Source organism: Monodon monoceros, unplaced genomic scaffold, assembly GCF_005190385.1.
Source record: "Monodon monoceros isolate NGI ecotype Baffin Bay Population unplaced genomic scaffold, NGI_Narwhal_1 Super_Scaffold_15, whole genome shotgun sequence".
In the NCBI taxonomy this organism is placed as follows: Eukaryota; Metazoa; Chordata; class Mammalia; order Artiodactyla; family Monodontidae; genus Monodon; species Monodon monoceros.
Genome location: NW_021703771.1, coordinates 36,596,258 through 36,623,969, shown reverse-complemented (window position 1 = coordinate 36,623,969; position 27,712 = coordinate 36,596,258). Strand labels below are relative to the sequence as shown.

The 27,712-nt window shown below is 38.4% G+C and overlaps 1 protein-coding gene across 3 annotated transcripts in view; it reads left to right on the top strand.

The window, feature by feature from the left end:
• Nucleotides 1-27,712, top strand: part of ATG5 (autophagy related 5) — a 116,961-nt gene that overhangs the window by 47,321 nt on the left and 41,928 nt on the right. For all 3 annotated transcript variants that reach the window (XM_029224234.1, XM_029224237.1, XM_029224236.1), the window contains one exon: nt 18,223-18,317. In XM_029224234.1, the coding sequence (XP_029080067.1) occupies nt 18,223-18,317 (95 nt within the window). The remainder of the gene's footprint in view (nt 1-18,222; nt 18,318-27,712) is intronic.

Genomic DNA, 27,712 nt, shown 5'->3' with positions numbered 1-27,712 from the left:
CAAGACGGAAGAGTGACATGCAATGAGGTTAGAGAAATGGGAAAGATCTAGGTGATATAGGGCCTTTCAAGTCAAGGAAAAGAAAATTATTTATTTATTTATTTTATTTATTTTTATTTTTGGCTATGTTGGGTCTTCATTGCTGCATGCGGGCTTTTTCCAGCTGTGGCGAGTGGGGGCCACTCCCCGTTGTGGTGCACAGGCTCCTCATCGCAGCGGCCTCTCCTATTGCGGAGCACAGGCTCTAGGCGCGTGGGCTTCAATAGATGTGGCATGCAGGCTCAGTAGTTGTGGCTTGTGGGCTCTAGAGCATAGGCTTAGCAGTTGTGGCACACGGGCTTAGTTGCTCAGTGGCATGTGGGATCTTCCCGGACCAGGGCTCGAACCCGTGTCCCCTGCATTGGCAGGCGGACTCTTAACCACTTCGCCACCAGGGAAGCCCAAGGAAAGAATTGTGATATTAAGTGCATTGCGAAGCCATTGGAGGATTTTTAAGCAGGAGAGTGATGAGATGCAGAATATGATGGAAGAACATTGTAGCTGCTGAATAGAGGGTGGAATAGAGGGAGCCAAGAGTGGAAGTGGAGAGTCTGTAGTAGTAGGTTCAGGTATAAGATGATGGTGGCCTTTAGGGTGATGATGGTAGAGATGGAGAAAAGTCAGTAAATCTGGGGTTTATTTTGGAGGTAGCATTGACAGAATCTATTATTAGATGGGGTATTAGGTTGTTACTAAACCAAACTTGAGTCTGCTCACCCACACACAGTAAAGCCAATCTACTGACACTGGGTTGTGGTGAAGGAAAGTACAGTGTTTACTGCAGGGCACCAAGCAAGGAGAATGGGCAATTCATGCTCAAAAGACCCAAACTCACCGATGGCTTTCAGGGAAGGGGTTTTAAAGGCAGTGTGAGGGAGGGGCTGCAGGGTGTGTGATCAGCTGTTGCACAATTCTCTGATTGGTTGGCATCAAGGTGAAGTTCCAAGCATCATCAACCTTCTGGTTTCAACCAGACTAGGATCTGTGTTCTTGTGGTCAGCAGTTTCCATCTGGTGGGGGCCTGCTTCCTTTAAAAACAACTCAGGAGGGCTTCCCGGGTGGCGTAGTGGTTGAGAGTCCGCCTGCCGAAGCAGGGGACACGGGTTCGTGCCCCGGTCTGGGAAGATCCCACATGCCGCGGAGCGGCTGGGCCCGTGAGCCATGGCCGCTGAGCCTGCGCATCCGGAGCCTGTGCTCCGCAGCGGGAGAGGCCACAACAGTGAGAGGCCTGCATACCGCAAAAAAAAAAAAAAAAAAAAAAAAAAGACAGGAATGTGTATCAGGCCTTTATCTGTATCTTTCAGGGACCTGGGAGTTGGGTGACTGTGCTGTGTGGTGGATTTATAGTCTAAATTGTTACCAGTTTCCCAGCCCAACAGCTATTCTTTATTTCTACATCTTCACATTTCCTAATCACTAACTCTTGAGTCAGCCTTTTGAGACACAAGGGAGGCCTGGGAGACTAAAGCAAAAGCCTTTTACTTCAAAGGACAGGGACACAGGGGTTTGTGTATGGTTTCAAGTTTAGGTTGAAAGAAAGGAAAGAATCATTCCTGAGTTCTGACTTGGGCAGCTAGATGGATAGTAGTGCTTTATACCATGATATGAAATAACTAGATAAAAAATAGGTTTGGGATGGGGAACAAAGCCAAATTGAGAAGGTCAGCCTTGAAGGCAAAAGAGTGAAATGTGGGCTTCCCTGGTGGTGCAGTGGTTAACAATCCACCTGCCAGCGCAGGGGACACAGGTTCGAGCCCTGGTCCGGGAAGATTCCACATGCCGCGGAGCAGCTAAGCCTGTGCACCACAACTACTGAGCATGCACTAGAGCCCGTGAACCATAACTACTGAGCCCGCATGCCTAGAGCCTGTGCTGCACAACAGGAGAAGCCACCACAATGAAAAGCCCACATACCGCAACGAAGAGTAGACCCCGCTCACCACAACTAGAGAAAGCCCGTGTGCAGCAACGAAGTCCCAACGCAGCCAAAAATAAATAAAATAAATTTAAAAAGAAAAGTTTGAAATGTCTCTGAGACATTCACATGCAGATGCATTGAGTTAGATGTTGATAGAATTAAGTATTGTGAGTGTGTGTCAGTAGATGAAGAAAGCTTAACAGATTTGAATCGAATGCTGCAACTTCTAATTTCATAGTCATTTACTTTAACAATAAGTGCCCTGTTTATTATTTTATCTTAAAGGATATGACAGTTGATGTCCCAGTGATACAAGGCAATGAATATGGGGCAATCCCATACATTCGTAATGTTTGAGAGTTCTTTATATCCACTAACTGTGTTTTGCTTTTTTTCTGCATGCAGCTGAGATAGTCGTTTCCTTTATTGTTTTGTCTGCAGTATAATAAGATGAATAAGTTCAGTCTGAAGCTGTGTGTGTGGCTTCAGGAATCTACAACTTTGTGAGAAATTTGCTTAGAGAAAATTTGTAACCTGCTTGAGCATTCAAGTTTTACTGTTGAACAAACAAGCATTTTACTATATTATGCTACATGTTTTAAATCAATCTCTTGGTATTCTAACTTTCTGTAATTAGAAATAATGATGAAAATCTAAAAAGTTTATGCATTTGTGTTTTAATATAAAACCATAAAGATACTTTGCTTGGCTTCTGGAGAAAGATTGCTCTTGGGAATTACATGATTTGAATGAATAAATAAATTTGGTGATAACTTGGATCATAGCTTCTTACAGTGCTTTGGGTATACTTGGCAGTGAACGTCATGGATAATAAAACTTGGTGAAAACATTTAGACAGTTATTTCCTAATACACTACAAATTATACTAACATAAGTTTATTGAAGAGTCCATTAATTACAGTGAATGGTCATATGTTCCAGAGTTAATCAGTGGTAGAGAGAATACATTTTTGTGTATGAGATTCAGTTGATAAATGTACAAATCTATGGGACTAGATTTATAGTTCAGTCTAAACTCTGATCAGTACTTGAAAATATTTTTAGTGAACTCTTAGTGTTGCAGGAATACAAAGGTTTCGTTTGTAATGTCATTTTAAGTAAAATTCCAAATTATCTACAGTAAGAAGACTACCTTATCATATCTTTTATTTATCTGGTTCAGTTAAAAAACTTTAAAAAAATGTATGCCTTGTGATGTACTGTCACTTTTTTGTAAGGTAAGTTTGGGAAGGTTCAAGAAGCTTTTTCTTATGAATGTTGGTACCCTATATAAAGGAAATGCAGATGAACATCTGTCAGATATTGATCCAATATCAATATCCAGATATTGATTTTCACTCTTGGACTCATGACCTATTATTATTATTTGAATTTACAGTATGATTCCTCTTCTTAAAAAAAAACAAAACACGGTATACACACAAACACAAAACACATATATATACACAGGTATATATGCATATATAGTTTAACTTAACTTTGTTTTTATATTTTTATTTTAGTTTTTAATTTTTTAAATTTAGATATAATTGACATGTAGCGTTATATTATTTTCAGGTGTACAATATAATGATTCAATATTTGTATATATAGCAAAGTGCTCACTACCACAGTAAGTCTAGTTAACATGTCATTTTACATAGTTGTAAAAAACTTTTTTTGTGATGAGAACTTTTAAGATCTACTCTCTTAGCAACTTTCAAATATGCCATACAGTATTATGAACTGTAGTCACCATGCTGTACCTTACCAGTTATAAAATAACTAAAAATTACTAAAATACTGGCTGCACCAGTTTACATTCCCACCAGCAGTGCACAGGGTTTCCTTTTCTGCCCATCCTTGCCAACACTTGTTATCTCTTTTCTTTTTGACAGTAGCCATTCTGACAGGTGTGAGGTGATATCTTTTTTTTTTTGGCTGTGATGTATCTTCATTGCTGTGTGCGGACTTTCTCTAGTTGTGGTGAGCGGGGGCTACTCTTCGTTGAGGTGCGCGGGCTTCTCATTGCGGTGGCTTCTCTTGTTGCGGAGCACGGGCTCTAGGCTCGCGGGCTTCAGTAGTTGTGGCATGCAGGCTCAGTAGTTGTGGCTCGTGGGCTTTAGAGCGCAGGCTTAGTAGTTGTGGTGCACAGGCTTAGTTGCTCCGCTGGCATGTGGGATCTTCCTGGACCAGGGCTCGAACGCATGTCCCCTGCATTGGCAGGCGGATTCTTAATCACTGTGCCACCAGGGAAACCCGTGAGGTGATATCTTATTGTGGTTTTGATTTTCTTATTATTAGTGATGTTGAGCACTTTTCATCTACCTGTTAGCCATCTATATGTCTTCTTTGAAAATGTCCATTCGGATCTTCTGCCCATTTTTAAATTGGATTGTTTAGGGGTTTTTTGCTATTGAGTTGTATGAGGTTTTTTTATATATTTTGGATATTAACCTCTTATCAGATACAAGATTTGCAAATATTTTTTCCCATTCAGTAAGTTGTCTTTTCATTTTGTTGATGATTTCTTTCGCTGAGCAGAAGCTTTTTAGTTTGATGTAGTTCCACTTGTTTATTTTTGCTTTTGTTGGCTTTGCTTTTGATGTCAGACTGAAAAAAATTGCCAAGACCTGTGTTAAGGTATATGTGCATATATATTTTAACTTATTTTGTTTTTAAATGAATCTTTTGTTTTGAAACTTAATATCATAATTCTCCTCAAGAGAATGGAAAACCCCAAGTGTACTTACTTTTCGTAATTTTTTTGTTTTGTCAATTAGCTCCTGATCACTTTTCTCTAGAGCAGTGTTTCTCAAAGTGTAGACAATGGGACAGAAGTATCAGTTTTAGCTAGGAACTGATTAGAAATGTATCCTAAACCAACTGAGTCAGAAACTCTGGGGCAGATCCCAGTAACTTGTGGTCCAGCACCCCTCCAGGTGATTGTGATGCACTAAAGTTTGAGAGCCACTACTCTTGAGCAGGATTTCTCATTGTTGGCACCATTAGATATTTTGGACTGGATAATTCTTTGATGTTGGGGTGGCGGCAGGGAGGGGCTGTCCTGTGCACTATAGGATGTTTGGCAGCATTCCTGGCCTCTGCCCACTCACTGGATGCCAGGAGCACACTACTCCCCGTTCTCAATCGTCACATTAAAAAATGTCTCCAGACATTGCCAGATATCCCCTAAGCGGCAGAATCACCCCATTTGAGTACCACTGCTCTGAGAGAGGTGATGTAGAATTTTTTTTTTGATTTAATAAAGTTTTATTTTTCAAAATATACAGCTGGTGGGACCTGTTCATGCATCTTCACCAGTAGCTGGAGCATCTCCACCCTTGGTATTTCTGGTGTAAATTACTTGAGCTCTGTGCTTTGAAACCAGTTTAATAAGCCCTTTACTAAGCAGCTCCTGCAGGGCTGCCCTGGCCAGGGAGCCACGAATCTTCAGTCTCTCAGAGACGACAGCTGGAGTTACAAGCTTATAGTTGGGAACTTCTTTACAGAGTTTGTCATACGTTGCTTTGTCAAACAAGACTACGTTTTTGAGCTTGTCCCAAACTTTGCCTTTGGACCACTTCTTCTTTTTGGCCTTGCCCCCAGATTTGTTCACTGGGTCTTTTTCTTGGCCGACTTTCCGGCATCTTTCTTCTTGTCATCCTTGGGCGGCTTTTGCGCTTTGCGGCTAGTTGTGAGGCAGTCACACGTTGCTGTTTCCTGACACTAAAAACCGAGGAAAAGGGACGGAAAACAATTTTCTAGATCCCGACAGCTAACTTCCTGGCGTTACTGACAGCCAGGCGTGCTCCAAGTGCGCAAGCGCCGCAGCCGGCCGCGCTCCGGAGTCCGTGATGTAGAATTAATGCATAAAACTGCTTCTCCATTAAAGTAGCAGTGATCATTTATTGAATCCCCAAGTTCTGTCCTGGGTACTTTACATGAATTATCACTGTCATCTCAACAGCCTTGTAAGATGTGTTTGAAAGTCTAAAGCCTGGGCCAATTTATTTATGAAGTTTCTCATCTGTTCCACCAATTCAGCCTTTGAGAACTACTATGTTCAGTTGTTACAGTGACTCATTTAGGCTGTATTTGGAACTATATTCTTTAAACAAAAGGACTTTGACATGTAAACAAATTAAAAAGTTGTTTTAATCAGTTAACTCTTCTTGTATGTAAACATAACCATGTGAACTTCTTATTGTAAACTTAGCTATAATTGTTTCTGGATGATGATTATTTTATTTTTGTTGAGGTTACTATTAAATGACAGATGAATCAATAGTATGCTGTCATTTCAGTAAGACTGTTTACATTTTTTAAAAATTCATTTATTTTATTTATTTTTGGCTGCGTTGGGTCTTCGTTGCTGCGCGCGGGGTTTCTCTAGTTGTGGCGAGCGGGGGCTACTCTTCATTGCAGTGCGCAGGCTTCTCATTGTGGTGGTTTCTCTTGTAGAAGAGCACAGGCTCTGGGCCCACTGGTTTCAGTAGTTGCAGCACATGGGCTCAGTAGTTCTGGCTCGTGGGCTCTAGAGCATGGGCTCAGTAGTTGTGGCACACGGGCTTAGTTGCTCTGCGGCATGTGGGATCTTCCCGGACCAGGGATCGAGCCCATGTCCCTGCATTCGCAGGCAGATTCTTAACCACTGCACCACCAGGGAAGTCCCTGTTTACATTTTTTGAAGTAATATGTGTCTTCCATATTTTTCCTTTTCCTTCTTTTGCTGCCTTTCCTCTCCCTCTCCAGCTTTGTGTGTGGCACTTGATCTAGTTCTGAGTATGTTGATAACACTTCTTTCCCTCTCTTACCTCTCATTTAAACTTTTACCTACTCTCTGACCAATTCTTTCATTATCTTTCTAGGGTCTGGATGACCAGATAAACATTTTAGCTCAACAGTCTAATTAATGCAGGCCAGTGTGTTACCTATTCCCAGGTACCTATTTCATGTACTTTTTAACAAAGACCTAGAAATTACTTTATTGAGAATTCTAGAATTTCCTCCCCCTCCACTCTCCCAAGTCCTATCCCCGTGACATTCTATTTACTCCATCTCTGCCTGTGCAGACCAGTCCTGACTAGTGGCTGTGATAAGAAGTTCTTGATGTCGCAGTTCTCCATATTAATGATGTTTTTCTGAACCAAAGAAGTAACTGCCGTTCTATAGCAGGGCTAATTTGTTATTATTCGTTGCATGTCTCTTTTATTGCTTTAGAAACTAAAAGATTCGGAAATCCTTTTATGTGAAAATTACATTTAAATATTAAACTATTCCAGTGTTTTAATTAGCATTTAGAGAGTTGCACGATTTTAACCCAAATGCTGGAAAACTAGAAAAGAAGCAACCCATAAAAAATGAGTGCAGGGCTTCCCTGGTGGCGCAGTGGTTGAGAGTCCTCCTGCCGATGCAGGGGACACGGGTTCGTGCCCCGGTCTGGGAAGATCCCACATGCCGCAGAGCGGCTGGGCCCGTGAGCCATGGCCGCTGAGCCTGCGCGTCCGGAGCCTGTGCTCCGCAACGGGAGAGGCCACAACAGTGAGAGGCCCGCGTACTGCAAAAAAAAAAAGAGTGCAAAATAAACAAATTTGTGTATCTAAGATACAGGGTGTTCAGTCAAGTCCTGATCATTATCTTCAAAGTGGCTTTCTACTTAAGAAGCATTTCTTCCCACAGGGTCCCTTTAGGATCCAGACTATCTCTGGTTCCCGGGCTTTTCTACATTTACCTTATTTCTATCTTTCTCTGTAGAGGAATATCAATAAAATATCCCAAATGGTATTTTTAATTGGAGTTTATTTGCATAAAAGATTTAACCAGATTCAGATTTCGCTTTATTTCACATTACCATAAACCACACTCAGAAGTACACTTCAAGATATATGCCTCTTTTTCTTAAAGTAGCTCCTTGTTTTTGTTAATAAACTCAGATTTTTTTTCCTACAAGTATATTAACCTGCACTTAACTTTTCACTTATTTTAAGGTGAAATTATTTTTATGTGGGTTTTAAAAACCCTATAAAAACATTTTTGCAACGAAAAAATGTATTGCTATTTGTCCACTCAGAATATAAGGAAGGAGGAGCAGAGGAAAAAGCAATTAGTGGACATCTAATATCTGGGAGGGAGGAATAGAATAGAGCAATTGCATAGGCTCATTGAGTGAAGGAGAAAGGCTTTACATACAGAAGTTTCCCCCCAAAAGTGGCGGGGGAGGGTGGTGGTGGTGATGGGATGAATTGGGAGATTAGGATTGACATATATACACTAATATGTATAAAATAGATAACTAATAACCTGCTGTACAAAAAATAAATAATATAAAATTCAAAAAAAGTCTCCCCCCAATATTTTTATCATCATTTATTTTAAGGTGTTATTACACTCAGAATAATATTCTGTGGGATTCAGATATTTGAGTGTAAATGAATAAGTTGAGAAGCACTGGTAGAATAATTTCAATTTTTAATAACTTTATTCTTATTTCTACTGGAATTCTTAGAAATCCTGATTAACTTTTAGGATACATTATATCACTTATTACTAAAACCTACTGAATACATTTAAAATAATAGTATTTATTCTAAAATAAACTCACTATAGGAAGTAATATAGTTTATAAAATGTTGGATGGGCCCTATTTTGGGGGGTATGTGTATAATTTTACAAGTCAACTTTGTTTTGATAGTGAATGAGTTGTTATAATAAATAAATTGTGTAGTAATAGCCACCTGAATAATCCTAGTAGCTAAAAGCTAAACTATGGTTGAATTTTCCCGTTTTCCTCATCGTTGTCCATGTCTGCTTTTAAGAGGTAGTTGTTCCTAGTTGAATGATGTTTTCAATTATCAGTTGCATTTTTCCTTGTTCTCATTGAAAAATAATGCCTTAATGTGCATGTTGAAGTAAACTGTTATTTACTTAAATGTTTATTAAGTATTTCTGCAGCAGCTACTGCTAACCGTTCAGTCTGTGATCTGTAACTGCCAAAGGAGACAAGATTTGGTAAACTATTATACCTGACACTACCATGAATTTTGAAGTATAGGACTGTGGAATTTTTGATAATGTGAACATTCTGTTCATTAACAGTTTCTCAGATTCCTGTTAATCATACGTCATTGAATTGACTCAACTTGGAGTTTTAACAAGCAAGCAGTGTTTTAATTTATAGAAATGTAACTGAAAGTTTTCTGTGATATGGTAGCATCCCTGAGAATCTACTGACCTGGTGACCTCAAGCAAATCATTTACCTGCTTTGAACCGCAGCTTCCCTCAAAAGTTGCTTTGAAAACCAAACAACGTAAAATTCATTTAGGGTTTTAAAAAAACAGTTAAATTCTGTTCAGGTATGTTATTAATAAAAATGATCTCTGAGGTTCTACTATAATCAGAACCCATGACTTTTCACTCTAGCATCACTTGAGTTATTTTAATACCACTTTTTTACCAGCCTAACTTTTTAAAAAAATTTTATTTTTGGCTGTGTTGGGTCTTTGTTGCTGTGCGCGGGCTTTCTCTGGTTGTGGCGAACAGGTTGCGGTGTGCGGGCTTCTCATTGCGATGGCCTATCTTGTTGTGGAGCACGGGCCCTAGATCACGCGGGCTTCAGTAGTTGCGGCACGTGGGCTCTAGAGCGCAGGCTCAGTAGTTGTGGCGCATGGGCTTGGTTGCTCCGTGGCATGTGGGATCTTCCTGGACCAGGGATCAAACCCGTGTCCCCTGCATTGGCAGGCAGATTCTTAACCCCTGCGCCACCAGGGAAGTCCCCAGCCTAACTTTTAACATGCTTTTTACTTAAGCATCTGTCACTTGGTCACCTGCATTAGAAGAGAAGTGGACGGGGAGGACTTGAACCATCAGGCACTACTAATGCACAATAAAGGACCAATCGGACCCATTAGAAATTGTGATAACTTTATGTATGTCAGTTTGGCTTCCCCAGCTACATATTAAGTAAAGGAGAGTCCGTGTACTTGTTTTATATTTTGGTTTTTAATTCTCTACAGCTCCCAGTACTCAATTAGGTACATAATAGGAGTAAATAAACACTTTAATAGATTTAACTCTATGCAGATCCTACAAAGTAAAAACTTAATTGAGTACACTGTTACTTCTATCAGTTGTTTTACTTTTTCTTTTCTCTTCCTTGCCTGAATTAAACTGGAGATTCATAATATGAACCATTTGCAAGTGGGAGACTTCTTTTAAAGAGGCATTTTTCATGTAGCCACCTTGGACAGATGAGATGGATTTGAAATAGAACAGAATTTACCTGTAATCATATTACATTTACTAAATTCCTGTGATGTCCCAGTCCTGGATATGCCTTCTTAGTGATTCTTCCTAAGAATTAGATAAACATTATCAACTTTAAAAATGAGGAAAAGAGCTTACAGGGCTAGTAAGAGATGGGACCAGGATTTGATCTTAGATCTCTGATTCTAAAGTCAGTGTATTTTCCATCTGGAGGCTGTTAACTCTGGCTACATATTAGAATCATCTGGGAGTTTCCAAAAAATACAGTTCCAGGGAATCTGAAATAACTGGTCTGGAGTGGGTCCTTGACATTAGTATTTTCTTAAAAGTTTCTCAGGTGGTCCAGGTAGGCAGCTAAAGCTGAGAAATGTTGCATGATATATTGCATCTCCAGTGACCGCTGGTGCCCCACCCAGCTTTTTAAGCTTTTGTTATTTGTCTATGAAGAATTATTAATAAAATTTTCTCATTTACGGTTTCTCATCAGAAGCATGAGGAATTTGTATTAGAATAAAGATAGAGTATCCTGCATAATAAACATTGCAAAGATAATAGTGAATATAATGGAGTATCTTTTTCTCCATTGGTCTTTCAAAAGTTAAAATAGATTTTTGTTTTTGTCTTATGACTTTGGAGTGCTCTGAGTGAAGTAAAAATGGGCTTGATTACATGTTAAATTTGCTTCTGGCCCTCTGAATTTAGGAAAGTGATAAACTGTAACTTAACCTGAGAGGAAAAATATTTTCTCAATTTACAGTAGTTTTGAAAGGTAACAAGTCAGGTAATCTGGTTAAAAATCTATAGGTGATTTACACAGGAATACATTTAGTTAATTAGCACTGGCCTGCCACTGGCTATAGCTCTTTAAATCTCTTTTTGGCAAACAAGCTACTTTAAAAATTGTCTTTTAGAGTCAGTGAAGACTTGAATATAATTGAAGGTCATTTCTTCCTTTTTTAAAATTTTTAACATGAGTACATAGAATAAGTTGGGGGTTTTTTACATTATGATTTTTTTTGAATTTTGAATCCCTTTTATGTTGTTACTGGCCCAATTTGAAAATAAATTTCAAGTAAATGTTTCTTAATTGGTTGAAATACAGTAATTGAATTCTGTCTATTAAAATAAAGTCAACTACTGAGATTGACTCTTGGAATGCATTTTAATTGGGGGAGAGAGACAGTAACTAATTAAACATGTAAATAGGGTAATTTCAAAGAACGGTAAGTGTTTAGAAGAAAACAGAATAATACTTTAGCTAGAATTATGAGGAAGTTCTCCCCTGAGGAGGTGACACTTCTGTTGAGACTTGGATGATGACAAAAAAGCAGCTACGTGACGATTAGAAAAGTGGGGGATTCCAAGCCTCTAACTGTGATATGGGGATAAGCTTGGTGTTTTCTAGGGACAGAAAAGAAAAATAGTGTGATTTGGAGCTTTAGTAAGTAAGCAGAGTGGTAGGCAGCGAGATCTCAGAGGGATGCAGGAACCATTGCATTCCAAGGGAGTGGGAGGGGGCTGAAAGGAACCGGCTTCCCGGGAAGGAGGTATTTCATTACCAACATTATGGTTGCTTGCATGCAGAGTTTGAGTGGGGAGCAGTCTGCCCCATTTGTAGCCAGTAAGGAGATGCATTGGATTTTTTCTTTTAATAATGATTCTAGTACTTCAAATAATCGTATTGTTAAAGTACATTATAAAGCATTATTCCTTATGGCCCATTAGAAAAATGTTTAGAAATTTATTCCTTCATGGTATGATTCAATTTATGTTTTAAAAGAGCATTCTGGATGCTGTGTATTATGGATACAAGTGGAAGGGCAGAGCCCAATTAGGAGGCTGTCGCAGTGGTTCAGATGAGAGTTGATAGTGGTTTAGATGAAAGTTGTAGCAGTGAATACAGAGAGAATTGCGCTGTAAAAATATATATTGATTCCTCTCCTTGAGGCCAGTTTTCTAGACTGTGTGTTACAGCATCTTTAATGTTTTCCAAGAGTGAATCCCAGTAATTGACTATATTTTAATAGACAGCACTTCTTTTTTAGGGCAGAGGAATATGGTAGTTCCTCCTTATTCATGGTTTTGTTTTCCACAGTTTCAGTTTCCTGTGGGCATACGTGGTCTGAAGATATTAAATGAAAAATTCCAGAAATCAGTAATTCACAAGTTTTAAATCGTGCACTGTTCTGAGTAGCATGATGAAATCTTGTTCCGTCTCACCTCAGCATGTGAAGTATAGGGGATGATTCCGGTATATCCACACTGTATGTGCTACCCTCCTGTTAGTCACGTAGTAGCCGTCTCAGTTATCACATCAACTGTTGTGGTATTGCTGGGCTTGTGTTCGAGTAACCCTTATTTTACTTAATAATGGCCGCAAAATGTTAGTCATGCTGGCAATTGGGATAGTCTCTTACTGTGCCTAATTTATAAATTAAACTTTATTACAGGTATGTCGGTATAGGAAAAACACAGTACGTATAGGATTCGGTACTATCCGCTGTTTCAGGCATCCACTGGAGGTCTTGGAACGTATCCCCCATGGATATGGGGAGACTACTATAAATGTCTTCTCTCAGTTTATTCTGAGACAGTGATGCTCCAGGTCAAAGATTTCCTCAGATCCAGGTTTTATTGCTCTTTCGATTCACTCTAACAACAAATTCCCCAGGGTACAATCCTATTGCCAAGATGAGTGTTTACGAACAGGATTAAGGATTGACCTTCTCCTGGTTTGGTTCTCCTCTCAGCCTTAATACAGAGGCCAGCCTGCTGGTCCTGCCTACTTCTGTCTTCATGACAAATTTTCAGGGGTCCTTGGAGCATTTTCAAGACTTCTTTGAAGATATATAACAGTAACTTTAAACCTCAAACAGAAGTTCTCATGGAAATGTGTGGGTGTAGTTCTGTTAAGAAGCACCCAAGCACCAGTGGACTTGCTGCCGTACAGAGAATGCTCCCTTCCCTGGGTCAGCCCTAACTGTCCTGTTAACGTATGACTCAAAGGACAAATGAGTTTGAAGATACAGGTCACATATTTAACACACCTGTGTTTGGTACCTACCAGTACTTACTGTTTTTTTTCCCCTCCTATTTTGCTTCACAAAGATGTTTACTATATTACATGTTAAGAAATTAATTCGAATAGGTCTGTACTTGGATATGTTTTCTGCTATAAATTTTGAAAGCCTCTGGTCAAAACACCATGTATATTACATGACCACCTGTAGTACTGATTTGAATAATACTGTTGATAAATGCAGAATTCTGTGAGGAGTGTGTTCCCTTCAGTAGTGACTTTCAACCATTTGCTTTTTCTCTTTAAAGAAAAGCTTAAAGCCTGTGTTTTATGGGCCATCGTGATCTGACACTTACTTAGGGTGCTGTAAATCTGTTCTTTTTGACATCACAGACTTAAAGAGCAGGAAGTGGATGGTGTGCATGTGGAAGCCATTTCACCCCTTTCCTATGGTTATATCCCAGCCAGCAATACCACATTACTGAATTGAGGCTGGGTCGCAGTCCCTTAGATGTCCTCCACGTTTCCTGTGGGATCCTGTAGACAAATACATTGTTTGTGACATTTGAATATTAAAAATTATTTTGCCTTGAGTTCTTAATAAAACTTAAGTGGAAGAGCAGAAACATCCTTTAAGATCTCCACTTTTTTCTGCAGCTTTTTCCATGTGAGGAACAAAGAATACAAATGTAATCAATTTATTTTTCATGCTTCTTAGGAAGATCTTTGGTTTAAAAAATCTTTTTTTCTGGATTTTTAAAAAATTTCCAAGACCAATATAAAAGCTTAATTCAGCAGAGAGTGAGAAAAAAAAATTGGTGGCCACCAGGATTTTGAGGAATTCTGTTTTTAATATCTTTTAAAAAAATAGATTGACTTTCTATAGCACAGCTATAGAAAACAGAAACCAACTTATCAATCATATTCTTAATAGCTCTGGCAAGAAGTATGTTAAGTTACCTTCTTTTCTCGCATTCTTTGCATAAGCTAAGTGACTGCTAGTTTTAATTTTTTCTTCTACTTAGTAGTTTGTTTTGTTTTAGAATTAGAACTAAATTAACATGAAAGCTGTTGAAATAGATGTACATTTACCTAACTTTACAGTTTAAAAAATGAGCAGCTAAAGACCATTGAGCTTCTTTTACTTGTAGGTACTGTTTTCGTGGCCAATGACACAAATAACCAAATTTACAACTTAATTATAATAACTAATTGTTTGGTGACAGGTTAATATATACTTGATTCATTACCATGTAGGAAGTTAGCAATACATCCTTACTCCAATTTTATTTAATTATTGACTAAGGGATAGAAGAGTTCCTGATGTTACAAAACCCAGTGTGAAAGACATTTGGTTATAAACTGAAACTCAGCACTGATTTTCTTTTAATTTCTTTTATTTGTGTCTTTCTAATTAATAACTTTGACTTATAAAAGTTAGATTATTCTTGGTTGGAATGTTTTTGGTATCGTTGAGGAAATGCCTATTTTATATAAGAACATAACATTTTTATAAGAAGATAAAGCTAATCTTAATTAATACAGATTTTTATTATGTCTTTATTCCTTTAAAACATAGTTGTATCAGACTAGGTCCAGTTAGGAGATAGAAACCACACAGAGGGATAAATAGGTTAAGTATTATATACTGAATGATTAAACTCTGGTAAAAGAGTAACTGAAGATATAAGAAAACCATATCTGGTATCCTAGGGCTAAAGAGGAAGGTCACACTTAAAAGGAGCCCCTTCCCAGGGCTGGGTTTAGAACTCATTGGAGAATGTATATTCCAGCCCATTGGGTTAGTAGAGAAGTGTTCACTATTTTGCCCAGATTGGAGCAGGTCTGCAGTGGCTGGGAAGTCAGGAAAATCTGGAGTGCGAGCCACCAGCAACAAGTGGCACAAGCATGCAGAGGGACTGGCGTCTCTGTGGGAAACTGTAGGCCAGCCACCCATATGGGCCTGCAGAGGAAAGCAGGGTGCTAATTTGGGCAAGGAGCCTTCAGTGTGTGTGTGTGTGTAGGCAGGAGCCCCTTTCTCCTGCAGCGTCCTTTCAGTACTCTCTACTGAGAAAGCTGAATGTGATTGTCGCGCTAGAGATGCTTAAAGAAATTGTGTCCGTTATGCCTGTGTATATATTGAAGGGTGAATTTGGAGTTGAGTGTCAGCAAATTGGTAATGTGCACAGTAATGTTTCTTTTTCCAGTTTACTTTTTTGCAATATAGGTACGTGAAAGCTTTTCACTAATTACCTTTCTGTACTTTTTGTTTGTTTGTGTTTGCTTTCCTTCCTTTAGCCCTATTGACATTTTGAGTCAGATAATTCTTGGTTGTGGAGAGCTGTCCTATGCATTGTGGTATGTTTAGCAGCATCCCTCTCTTTTACCCACTAGATGCTAGTAACACACACATATTGGTGACATCCAAAAATGTCCCCAGACCCACAGGGGAGCAAGATCTTCCCTGGTTAAGGACCACTGCTTTAGCCCATTTTTTCCCCTCTGTTAGAAACAGTATAAATTTTTCATTTAATAGAGGTTTGCTTGTGGTTTTTAATAAGTTATATTTTGATAAAGAAGGTGTCTTAAATAATTACAAAATTTTATTTTTAGAAGAGGTATTAGAACTATTTAACTCCTTTTATTTCATCTGAAAGTGAATTAGGGCAGAATTTTCAGTTGATTTGTTGTTTCTAGTCTAGCTATTAAGTTACAGACCTAGGATAAGAATCCAAAAATTTTAATGAAAATTTATATATGTAGTATTCTGTTATTCATTGATTCAAGAGCATATGTTGTGCATGCACTGTGGTAGGTGTTAGAGATTTAATGATGAGGCAGTGAGTAAAATTTTAGCAGTGCATGAAGAATCACTTTATTTAGCTATCACATTCTTGCTTGATACTTGAAAGCAGAAAGATACTTTTAAAAAAGCATTGACTGAATAATTGATTCATACATGAAAGAATTGTGGTTAAAGGAGCTACTCTTAGCATTAAGATGCAGTTTTGTGGTTGCAACTGTTGAAACGGTTGTGGGCTTTGAATCAGAAGACCAAGAGTCTTGTCTTGGTTCTTAACTAAACTCATAACAAGCTGGACCTTAGTTGTCATCTGTGAAATTGCCCTGGACTGACTGGGTTCTAAATTCCCTATCCTACCAGTTCTATTGTAGTATGTGTCTTTCCCCAGATTGGAGTTGAAAATGAGATTAGAGGAGACCTAGAGCCTGTCACAGTCATCTAAGAAGAAACAGCTAAACTTTGTTTTTTATATATAATTATGATGGCTTAAGCAGTATGAATATATTACCAGTAAATTGGGTTGAGATGAGTCTAGTAGTAGAGAATATACCAGGCTGACCTGAGATTCTGGAGTATTCATGTACTTTACAGAGATTTGATTCTGAGATAAATTTCTGTGTATAAAAAATATTTTAAGGTAGAAATCCGGGTGAGTTAAAGGCGTTAAAAAACAGCACACAGAATGGGAAAAAAAATAGTTGTGTATTATTTATCAGATTAAGGGGCTTGTATCCAGAATACATAAAGAACTCTTACAATACTCAACAACAAAAAGATAAACAACCCAGTTAAAAAGAGGACAAAGGATTTGATAGTCATTTCTCCAAAAGAAAATATATAAATGGCTAGGAAACAAATGAAAAGATACTCAGCATAATTAGTCTTTAGGGAAATGGAAATCAAACCATAAGGGGATACCACTTCATACCCACTAGAATGACTATAATAAAGAAGATGGACAATAATGTGTTGGCAAGGATGTGGACAGATCAGAACCCTCATACATTGTTGGTGGGGGTGTAAAATGGTGCAGCCTCTTTGGAAAGCAGTTTGGCAGTTCTTCAAAACATAGTTACCATATGGCAGATAAACAGTTACTGTGTAACTCAGCAGTTCCATTCTTAGGTAATATGCCCAAGAAAATAGAAAATACGCATCCATACAGAAACTTGTACATGAATGTTCATGGTAGCGTTAATCATAATAGTCAAAAAGTGGGAACAACCCAAATGTCTACAAACTGTTGAATGGGTAAACAAAATGTGGTATCTCCATACAATGACATATTATTTGGTAGTAAAAATGAAGTTCTGATACATGCTACAACATGAATGAACCTTGAAAACATAGTAAGAAAGAAAAACAGATGCAGAAGACCACATATTATATGATTCCATTTATATGAAATCTCTGGAATAGAATAGAGATTAGTGATTTCCAGGGGATGTGGGGGGAGGGCATAATTATTAATGGGTACAGGTTTCTTTTGGGGATGATGAAAATGTTCTGAAATTATATAATGGCAACTCTGAATATGCTAACAACCACTCAGTTAACACTTCAAAAGGGTGAATTTTATGGTATGTGAATTATATATCAGTAAAGTGGGTTTTTTTTTGTTTAAAGCAAGCCTTACATTTTTAAAAAGGAGTTGTTTAATCAGTCTGAGATTAAACTGCAACTGACATTTAAGTGTCAGTTTCACATTTCTTTCAAAGCCTGTCCTATAATTTTATCTTTTTTCTGTTTAATGTGTACTGTGTTTGGTATTTTTACTTTGTTTCTTTAAACAATTTGTGGTTAAACTTTAGGTCACTTGAAGCTGTGCCTTTAGTTTAGACAGTAGGAATAGGACCAAGGGAATCGAGACATTCATCTATACCTGATGTTTTTTGCTGTGATAACACCAGTAGTCGTAATCTATTTAGAGTTTCTCTTATGAGAAAAAATGTCTATGGAGATATCTAGGAAAAGGAAGCAACAATAATGTAGAAAAAAATAATTTTATATCTTGCTTTATGTTTAGTTATGGAAAGATAAGTTTAAGAAAAAATAACATAGAAATAATGCCCTTTCAGAAACTTCTATTAGAATGGATGCTTAACAACTTTAATCTCTTCATATGAGGTATTAAATTGTAATGTTGTTCATTTTTAATGAATAATTTATCATTACAGACAGATTTGACCAGTTTTGGGCCATCAATCGGAAACTCATGGAATATCCTGCAGAGGAAAATGGATTTCGTTACATCCCTTTTAGAATATACCAGGTAGGAAGTAACATTTTTAACAATACCAACTTATGAAAGTCTCGGATGTCTTACTTCTTGAAGCACTCTAGTCCAAAGTCTTTTCAGTTTGCATAGTAACTGAATAACATTTATTAGGGTTTTCCAGATCTCTTCGTTTTGGTGGCAGTCAAATCAGAGACTGCACTGTGAAATATGTGACTCATTTAGTTGGTGCTCTTTATTTGCAGATTTTGTATTTGCAGATTAGCCTGCTTGCTAAAATTTATTTGCAACCTCAAAGTCAGTACTCAACAGTACTTCCCTGGACATGTGCAGAGTGATGAAAAATTTGCTTTGCCCATGTGCACATTTTCGGTGATGCTGTGCCTTCTTGTTTCTGCTCTCATACTGTAAACAAGTGACTTTTCCCCATCTATTTAGTGCCGCGTTCTTCAGGTTTTTGTGCTTTTTGTTGGTAATTTTGATGTTAAAAATGACTCCCAAGCATAGTGCTGAAGTGCTATCTTTATACAGAAACATACATAAAACAAGGTTATGTATTGATGAGTTGAAGACATGTGACCAGAGACTTGCAGTAACCTTTGTAATCCCCCTAGGAGCAGTGGTTCAGTATTTGTTAATTCAGTCAGTGTTTGCAGTAACTTTATAGAACATAAGTACCACAGATGAGAATCGACTGTATTTGTTTTAGATGATGGGTCCTCAGTGTTGTACAACAAAATAAATAGTAGCGTCTCATTACTGTACACTTTCATGGGGTTAAGAAACTCCATGTTTCTGTAGAGTACTTTAAAACTACCATATATTTCCTATATAGCAATACTGAGTAAATTTTCATTGAATGAATGGTATCCAGAAAGCTAGTTGCCTACGATCATGGAAAAAGCAGTTAAGAATAGGAATTAGAAACACAGTATCACAAACATAGACTCTCATCTAGCAGGCCTTCGATTCAGACTCAAAGAGATTGTGTCAAAACTTCTCTCTGTAGCCATTTTTACTATCTAACAGTCTTACTCATAGTTACTTCTACAGTTATTTTTTAATCTTTTATAGTGCCATTAGATTAATGTGTGTTCAAAGAGGAAAACAAACTGTCCAATTGAAAAGTAAAAAACAAAAATCCCAATATACTCAGAGAATGAAAAGTTTTTATGACTTAAATAAGGTTGCTTCTCATTTATTTCATTAACATAATGGCAAATAGACTATGTTTAGACCATGGATTCATAATATGTACAATAGAAATAAAATGAGAAAAATGACTGATGGAATAGAGACCAGATGATCTAATCAGCCTCACTCCTCTGCTTCCTTTTTTCAGGAAAGTAAAATTTTAATTCCACGAGTCTTTGTTAAGCACAAATATTACCCAGTGGGTTTGGAAATGCCATAATTCATTTATTTATACTTTATCTTATATCATGAAGAATCTGAGGCAATTTACAAGAATATATTTTGTATAGTCACAAAATAGAAAAAGGTTGAAATTTAAAATTAGAGCCACCAAAGATATAAAATGGAAACCCAGCATGAAATGAACTACGCTATGAATAAGTGAGATCGTCAAATTTATTAAAATTGACCTATAAATTTGACCCCAAGCTTCCTTGTAGCCAGAGCAAAGGGGAAGGAAATGTGATGAGATATAACTTTGTTTTTCATTTTATATATGATGAAAACTTACTAGGTCATCAGGAAAGCTGACTTTTCTTGGGCACCACCTAGGAAAGAAATTCTCACATGGCCTCACTTTGAAGGGACAGGGCAATATCCTTTATACCTTACCTACAGTAAAAATATAATAATAGTTTCAGTAAAGCTGCTTCCTAAAGTGTCACTCAGCAATAGCTAAAGACAATGTGTCATAAGCCATGGATCATCCACAGTATAATAAAGACTTGGTGAAGTAATGGGAAGGCTAAGGCAGAATAAAATTTTAGGTTATTTTATGGAAGAATGTGTTTATCAAATAAGAAGGAAAGTAACTGATGGAGCAAGGCAATTGAGGATTGGGATTAACCAGTAAAGTTTTCAGCCCAAGAGAAGAGAGGTTTGGAGACACCTGTTAAGGAAAAGGAAGGGAAACATTGTTGCTGCTCACATGAGAGAGTCTCAGTCTTCTCTGTACAGGCAGCAGAGCAGTAGAACAGTTTCGGCAACTGTTACTGTTAAACAGTGTGCAAATAGGACAGTTTCTATATCTGCATAAAATAATGTGAGAAAGGTGGCAGGAAGCCTAGTTGTATGGAGAGAAGAAATGTCTCACGTTACATAAATTGGTACTGACCACCTAGGTATTCCCTAAGAGAACTTCAGCAGTGATTTTACAGAACTAGATTCAGTAGTGATATGCTTTAGTTATTGCGCTGAGAAAAGCCAAAACTGAGTCAGATTTTATGGACTAAGTATTGTACTTATAGTGGGTAGGATCCTTTATGTGGTCTGTAAATCTCATAGGGAGAGGCTGCGTCTTCACCATCACTGACATAGATATTGGTGATTAAAATATGGATTAAAAACAGTAACAGGTTATTACGGAATTTTAGAGTGGTCCTGAAGTTTTCTGAGTAGATTTCATTTTTTTTTTTTTTTTTTTTTTTTAATGCAGCAGCCCACTTTTGGGTTGAACTTGGAAGGGGTGGGTAGATGGGGATAAGTGATATTGACTCAGGTGGCTTGACTCTGTCCTCCTGGGGACCAGTGGTTATAGCATCACATATTTATGGAAATTCTAAAGCACAGTTTGAAAATCCCTTTATCTAGGCCTGGACAGGTTCCGTGATTTGCCCAAGTTAGGTAATTCTTGATCTAACTAGCACTGTGGATACACTAATACACTCAACATGCTAGTGATATCTTTGAAGGCAAGGTTAGTTTTTTTTGTTTGTTTGGGCTTTTTTTTGTTTTTTCCTTTTTAAATCTGTGTAGTAGGATTTATTTAGCACAGTGTTACGTACACTGTAGGTGCTTCACAAGTACTTACTTCGTTGAATCTTGGAATATTAAAAGCACCAAAGATCACATAATTCTGAAGCTGAAAAAAAGACTTTATAGTTCAAATAATCCAAAACTGAAAGAACTAGCTGGCTTTAACAAGGATAGTGCTGTTGTAGTAGTTGAAGAAAACACACTTCTAAAATTAATTCAAATGGTGGGAGAATAGTAGGAGCAAGTGCAAAAGAGCTGTTGGAAGGGTTGCATCCAGAAATAGTGCATGATAGATCAAGATCACAGTTTTGCCTTATTCACCTAGTCTGACAATTTGTGACTTCATGTAAACCTCTCTGAGCTCGCCAAGTTGTCAGATATTTGAGACATAAAGGCCAAAGCAGTTTCCCTTGAAAAACAGTTAGGTTTCCCACTAAGAGCACTGCACTAGAAGGGAGGCCTCTAAGGCTCTGTGGGAGTTGTGTGTCCACAGGCGCTTACTGTCTTGCTGGGCCTTCGTTTCCTCATCCACAAAATGAAAAGGGCATGACTGAGTGAATTTATACATCTGGTCGGAATTGTTCTTTAAAGAAGCCATATTACAGGTTTATCTAATTATACCAATGATATTCTTTTTCAAACACTTTATACTCCTGATTTCAGAGCAGATTTATTATTTTTACAGTAAGTACAGTTCTTTCCTTTATGGCAGTATTTACCATTCTTTTCTGGGGAATATTGTCAGATGTATCCATACCTGTTACTGTCATATCATAACATAAAAGGATTCAGAGAGAGAATGGGAGAGAGAGAGGGAAAGAGAATGTGTATGTGTGAGAGAGAATGGTTTTCATAAAGTGCTATAATTAGATAGAAAGTGGGAAGCTAGAGAATTCTCAAAATTTGCTTGACAAAACCTGGCTGCCAGGTGGTGACTGTTAGGGCAGAGCTTGCTGCCTGATCTTTCCTCTGTCAAGACAGTGGCAGCTTTTCCTCAAACAGGGAGAGACAGAGCCTCAGGGTTTTTTAAAATTTATTTATTTATTTTTGGCTGTGTTGGGTCTTCGTTGCTGCGCATAGGCTTTCTCTAGTTGTGGCGATGGGGGGCTACTCTTCGTTGTGGTGTGCAGGCTTCTCATTGCGGTGGCTTCTCTTGTTGTGGAGCACGGGCTCTAGGCATGCAGGCTTCAGTAGTTGTGGCTCGTGAGCTCTAGAGTGCAGGCTCAGTAGTTGTGGCACACGGGCTTTGTTGCTCTGCAGCATGTGGGATCTTCCTGGACCAGGGGTCGAACCCATGTCCCCTGCATTGAAAGGCGGATTCTTAACTGCTGTGCCACCAGAGAAGACCCTGAGCCTCATGGTTTTATTGGTTCTCTTTATTGACTTTGCTGTTGGCTTTACCCTTATCTGGTTTGGTTCTTACTGGAACTTGATTAAAATTTTAGATGTGAGATGCATAAGTGAATATAAAAATATAGGAGTCTTAGTTTTTGCCCATTGTCCATTCTCTGGCTTTTTCCATTTCCCTATTTTGTATTTTTGAATCTTCATTCATACCTTGACCAAAGGGAGATGGGATCTGCTTTCTGTTTTCCTTAATTATATGACCTAAAGGCGATACCATATTTCTGGTGTTCTACAGCTGATTAGTTTGTGTGGTTGGGATAGTCTGTTGATTAAGTGTAGCTTTTACTTATGTGGCATTTTGATTAATCTGTACTTTTCATTTCTTTAATATACTAGATATAGATCTCTGTACTATTTGACACCTTAAATTAGTAAGTAAATTTAAATAAAACCTGAAAATCCAGGTTTATTAATAAGACAAATAAAGGGCATAATTTTGCTAAACTTTTTTCTTTGCAGCATTCTAATAGAATTCCTGTATAGCAGGGGGTAAAAAGGATAGGACAGCGAGCATGCTTCGGTGAGGCCCATTTTATCTTCGGAAGCCTCAAAACCATCTTAGGATGTAGGGATCATTATCTGATTTTACACTCAGGAAACTGAAGCTGAGGAATTTTTTTTTTTTTTTTTTTTTGTGGTACGCGGGCCTCTCACTGTTGTGGCCTCTCCCGTTGCGGAGCACAGGCTCCGGACGCCATGGCTCACGGGCCCAGCCGCTCCGCAGCATGTGGGATCTTCCCGGACCGGGGCGTGAACCCATGTCCCCTGCATCGGCAGGCAGACTCTCAACCACTGCGCCACCAGGGAAGCCCCAGCTGAGGAATTTTAAATCACTTGCTCAGGGGCACACATATGAAATGTGGAACAACTAGTATCCAGACATAGTTGAGACTTACAAAGAAAATATAATTTTATTTATAAAAATTAAGTTTACAGAATTTTCAAGACATAAGTATCACATAAAGTGAAGTCCACTTTGACCAAACCTAGAAAATCTCTAACTGGTGATATTCTTTAAAGGTTGACTTTTATACAGATTGTTGGAAAACTTTAGTTCTTTTTCATCTGTAATTTGATTACCACGGACTCAAAATAACTCTAAATCCAATGATGGAATTTTAGTGGTAAAAGTAAAATAGGTCCAAAAGTAGTTTAGAGATCCATTACAGACCCCAAAATGTGTCATTTCTGTCATTTACATGGCAGTTTACTTTAGCCTCTGTGTTCCTGAAATCCAGGTGCTTCATATTAGCCAGTATTCTAGAGATGAGGTTAATGGCAGGAAGTGCTTCAAAAATGTAACTAAAATGTTATTGAGATAAGCACACGTAAACAGATGTGATTAAGGAGGATATCTGTTTAAAAAGACCTGTAAAGTGACTGTGAAATCCTTAGGCATTGGTCTTTAGGTTGTATAGTAAAAATTAGGCACATAATTTCTGTTTTTCAAGAAGCAGTGGATTCATAAGTGTTATCCTGCCAATATGCTACATGTAAGAAAAGTTTGTCTCATTCATTCATTCAAGTTCATTTGTTCACAAACATTGCATGCTATGCCTAATACTGTGCACAGGGGATGCAAGTGGTTATTAATATGGTACATCATCCTTTAAAAGTTTATAATCTAGAGGTGGAAAGATATTAATCAAATAAGTACACAAACAAATTTTAAATCACAACTGTGATTGGTGCTGTGAAGGAGAGGTATGTAGCACAATAAAGCCTAATTCCTCTAAGGGGAATCTGATCTAGCTTAGTAGGGCAGAGAAGCCTTCTTTGATGAAAGTGTCATGTCTTTTGAGGTCTGACAAGTGGATAGAATTAAGGTAGGCAAAGAGTAATGAGAGGACCTTTGAAGGCAGAGGGGACATTGTAAGTATGAGGACAGCCTGTTGGTCTTGAGCACAGAGTTGGGGGCAAAATAAATATTTTGCTTATTTTTCTTTTGGGTTATTTATCTGATTTTTAAAAAAATTATTTTTATAGATATTAACCATTTTTCTGTCAAACACTTTGTAAAAAATAATCACAACTATAAAATTTGTCTTGATTTTTTATGGTATCTTTCTGTAAAAAATGTTTACAAACCATTCCATTGGTTTATTTGTATTTTCTTTTCTATTCTTTTCTTTTTTTTTTTTTTTTTTTTGCGATACGCGGGCCTCTCACTGTCGTGGCCTCTCCCGTTGCGGAGCACAGGCTCCAGACACGCAGGCTCAGCGGCCATGACTCACGGGCCCAGCCGCTCCGCGGCATGTGGGATCTTCCCGGACCGGGGCACGAACTCGTGTCCCCTGCATCAGCAGGCGGACTCTCAACCACTGCGCCACCAGGGAAGCCCTATTTGTATTTTCTTATAACAGTATTATTTTTATTTGATTTTAGTCTTCTGATATCTGCTGGGACAATTCACTCCTTACCTTTTTTTCAGTCTTTTCATGCTTAATAAGTGGAAATACATTTCTGTTTTAATTTTGGTACAATTCACCTTTTTATATCATTAAATCTTCCTACATAAGAACATGGTACATCTTTTTTGTTTGTTTTTGGTTTTGGCTGCATTGGGTCTTCGTTGCAGTGTGCGGGCTTCTCATTGTGGTGGCTTCTCTTGTTACGGAGCACGGGCTCTAGGCGCGGGCTTCAGTAGTTGTGGCTCGTGGGCTCTAGAGTGCAGGCTCAGTAGTTGTGGTGCACGGGCTTAGTTACTCTGCGGCATGTGGGATATTCCTGGACCAGGGCTCGGACCCATGACCCCTGCGGTGGCAGGCGGATTCTTAACCACTGCACTACCAGGGAAGCCCAGGTACATCTTTCTTATTCAGATTTTGTTTTATGTTCTCAAATAGGCCCTGTGCCTTTCTTTTTAATTTATTTCTAGGTGTTTTTTAGATTTTGTTTTTCTTTATTTCATTTCCATTTCTAGATATTTATTTATGGCATCAACCCAAAAAACAACACCTCTTGCTGTCATTTTTATCAGCCATTTCTTGTTTGCTTTATCACATTGCTAGTATTGCATTGCCAAGACAGTATTGAATGATAAACGTTACTAGCAGGATTCAGCCTTTTTTCCCAGCTTTTTCCTTAGCCTTTGGGGATCCATAGGCTCGTTGGTCCTTAGGCTCATGTCCACCCAGAGGGGAGAATATTGCAGAGGGTTTGTAGCTCCTCCATGTGGGTCCTCCCTGCCTACTCACCCCAATAGGTGCCTTAGCTCAGGAGAGCCACTGTGTTGGGTATGAGATAGATTTGGGAGTAGAAGGGAGAGGGGGAAGCGTTAAGCTTCCATGCTCCCAGAATCCTCTCCATGTATAGTTGTTATTATGCTGTTTTTTCATGTAAAGAATTATATGGCAGTAATCCTTGGGGCAAGGTGTCTAATACTTAATTCACACTCTCGCCGTGGCGGTACATGCTACAATGAATATTAAGACATCTGTGCTTAAAAACAGGATTTGTATCTCATATGTAAAGACAAGAAAGTAGAGAATGGATGCTCAGTTCTCAAAATAACTTCACTTCTGATCCAAGTGAAGGTAACAGTTATAAAATGATAAATAACTTGCAAGTTGAAGGCATATCATTCATTTTCACCTTTCTATATATAAATTTAAGGTCAGCTTATGAAGTTAATTTCTTTCCAGAGTATTTTTTTTTCTCTCTCTCTCTTTTTTTTTTTTTTTTTGCAGTATGCGGGCCTCTCACTGTTGTGGCCTCTGCCGTTGCGGAGCACAGGCTCCGGACGGGCAGGCTCAGCGGCCATGGCTCATGGGCCCAGCCACTCCGCGGCATGTGGGATCTTCCCGGACCGGGGCATGAACCCTTGTCCCCCGCATCGGCAGGTGGACTCTCAACCACTGCGCCACCAGGAAAGCCCTCTCTTTTTTTTTTAATAGATCTTTATTAGAGTATAATTGCTTCACAATACTGTGTTAGTTTCTGTTGCACAACAAAGGAAATCAGCCATATGCATACACATGTCCCCATATCCCCTCCCTCTTGAGCCTCCCTCCCATCCTCCCTATCCCACCCGTCTAGGTCATCACGAAGCACCGAGCTGATCTCCCTGTGCTATGCTGCTGCTTCCCACCAGCCAGCTATTTAACATTCAGTAGTGTATATATGTCCATGCTACTCTCACTTCGCCCCAGCTTCGCCCTCCCACCCCATGTCATCAAGTCCATTCTCTATGTCTACCTCTTTATTCCTGCCCTGCAACTAGGTTCATCAGTACTGTTTTTTTTTTTTTTAGATTCCATATATATGTGTTAGCATACGGTATTTGTTTTTCTCTTTCTGACTTACTTCACTCTGTGTGACAGACTCTAGGTCCATCCACCTCACTACAAATAACTCAATTTCATTTTTTATGGCTGAGTAATATTCCATTGTATATATGTGCCACATCTTCTTTACCATTCATGCGTCGATGGACATTTAGGTTGGTCAGAGTATTTTAAACATTTATTAAACAGCTAAGGAGAATTCTTTCTTTAGTAAACGCAGAGAAGAAGTTGAGCCTCTGTACTGTGCTTATATCTTTGTGTTCATCACAATGCCATACACATAATAGGTGCTCAGTAAATACACAAACTGTATAACAAACTAAGGAAGGTCTCATTGTCTATGAAGGTGGTGGTCATTCTGGTCTCATAATAAATTAGACTGTAACATTCATACCATACATTTTTACTACAGAATTCTGGGCTGGATTTTCTGTTGAGTAAACTATCATTCTCTCCTGTTGCCCTAACCACTCTCAACCACTGTGCCACCAGGGAAGCCCTTTGTTCTTCTTAAGATTGCTTTGGCTATTCAGGGTCTTTTGTGGTTCCATATCACAAAATTTTAGGATCAGATATTCTAGTGGGTTATTTTTTTGAGATATAATTCACATCCATAAAATTCACCCCTTTAAAGTGTACAGTTTTAGTATTTCACAATTGTGCAGCCATTACCACTATCTAATTTCAAAATATTTTCATCACCTCAAAAAGAAACTCCATACCCATTAGTAGTCACTTCTCTTCCCTCCTCTCCCTGGCCCCTGGCAACTACTAATTTACTTTCTGTTT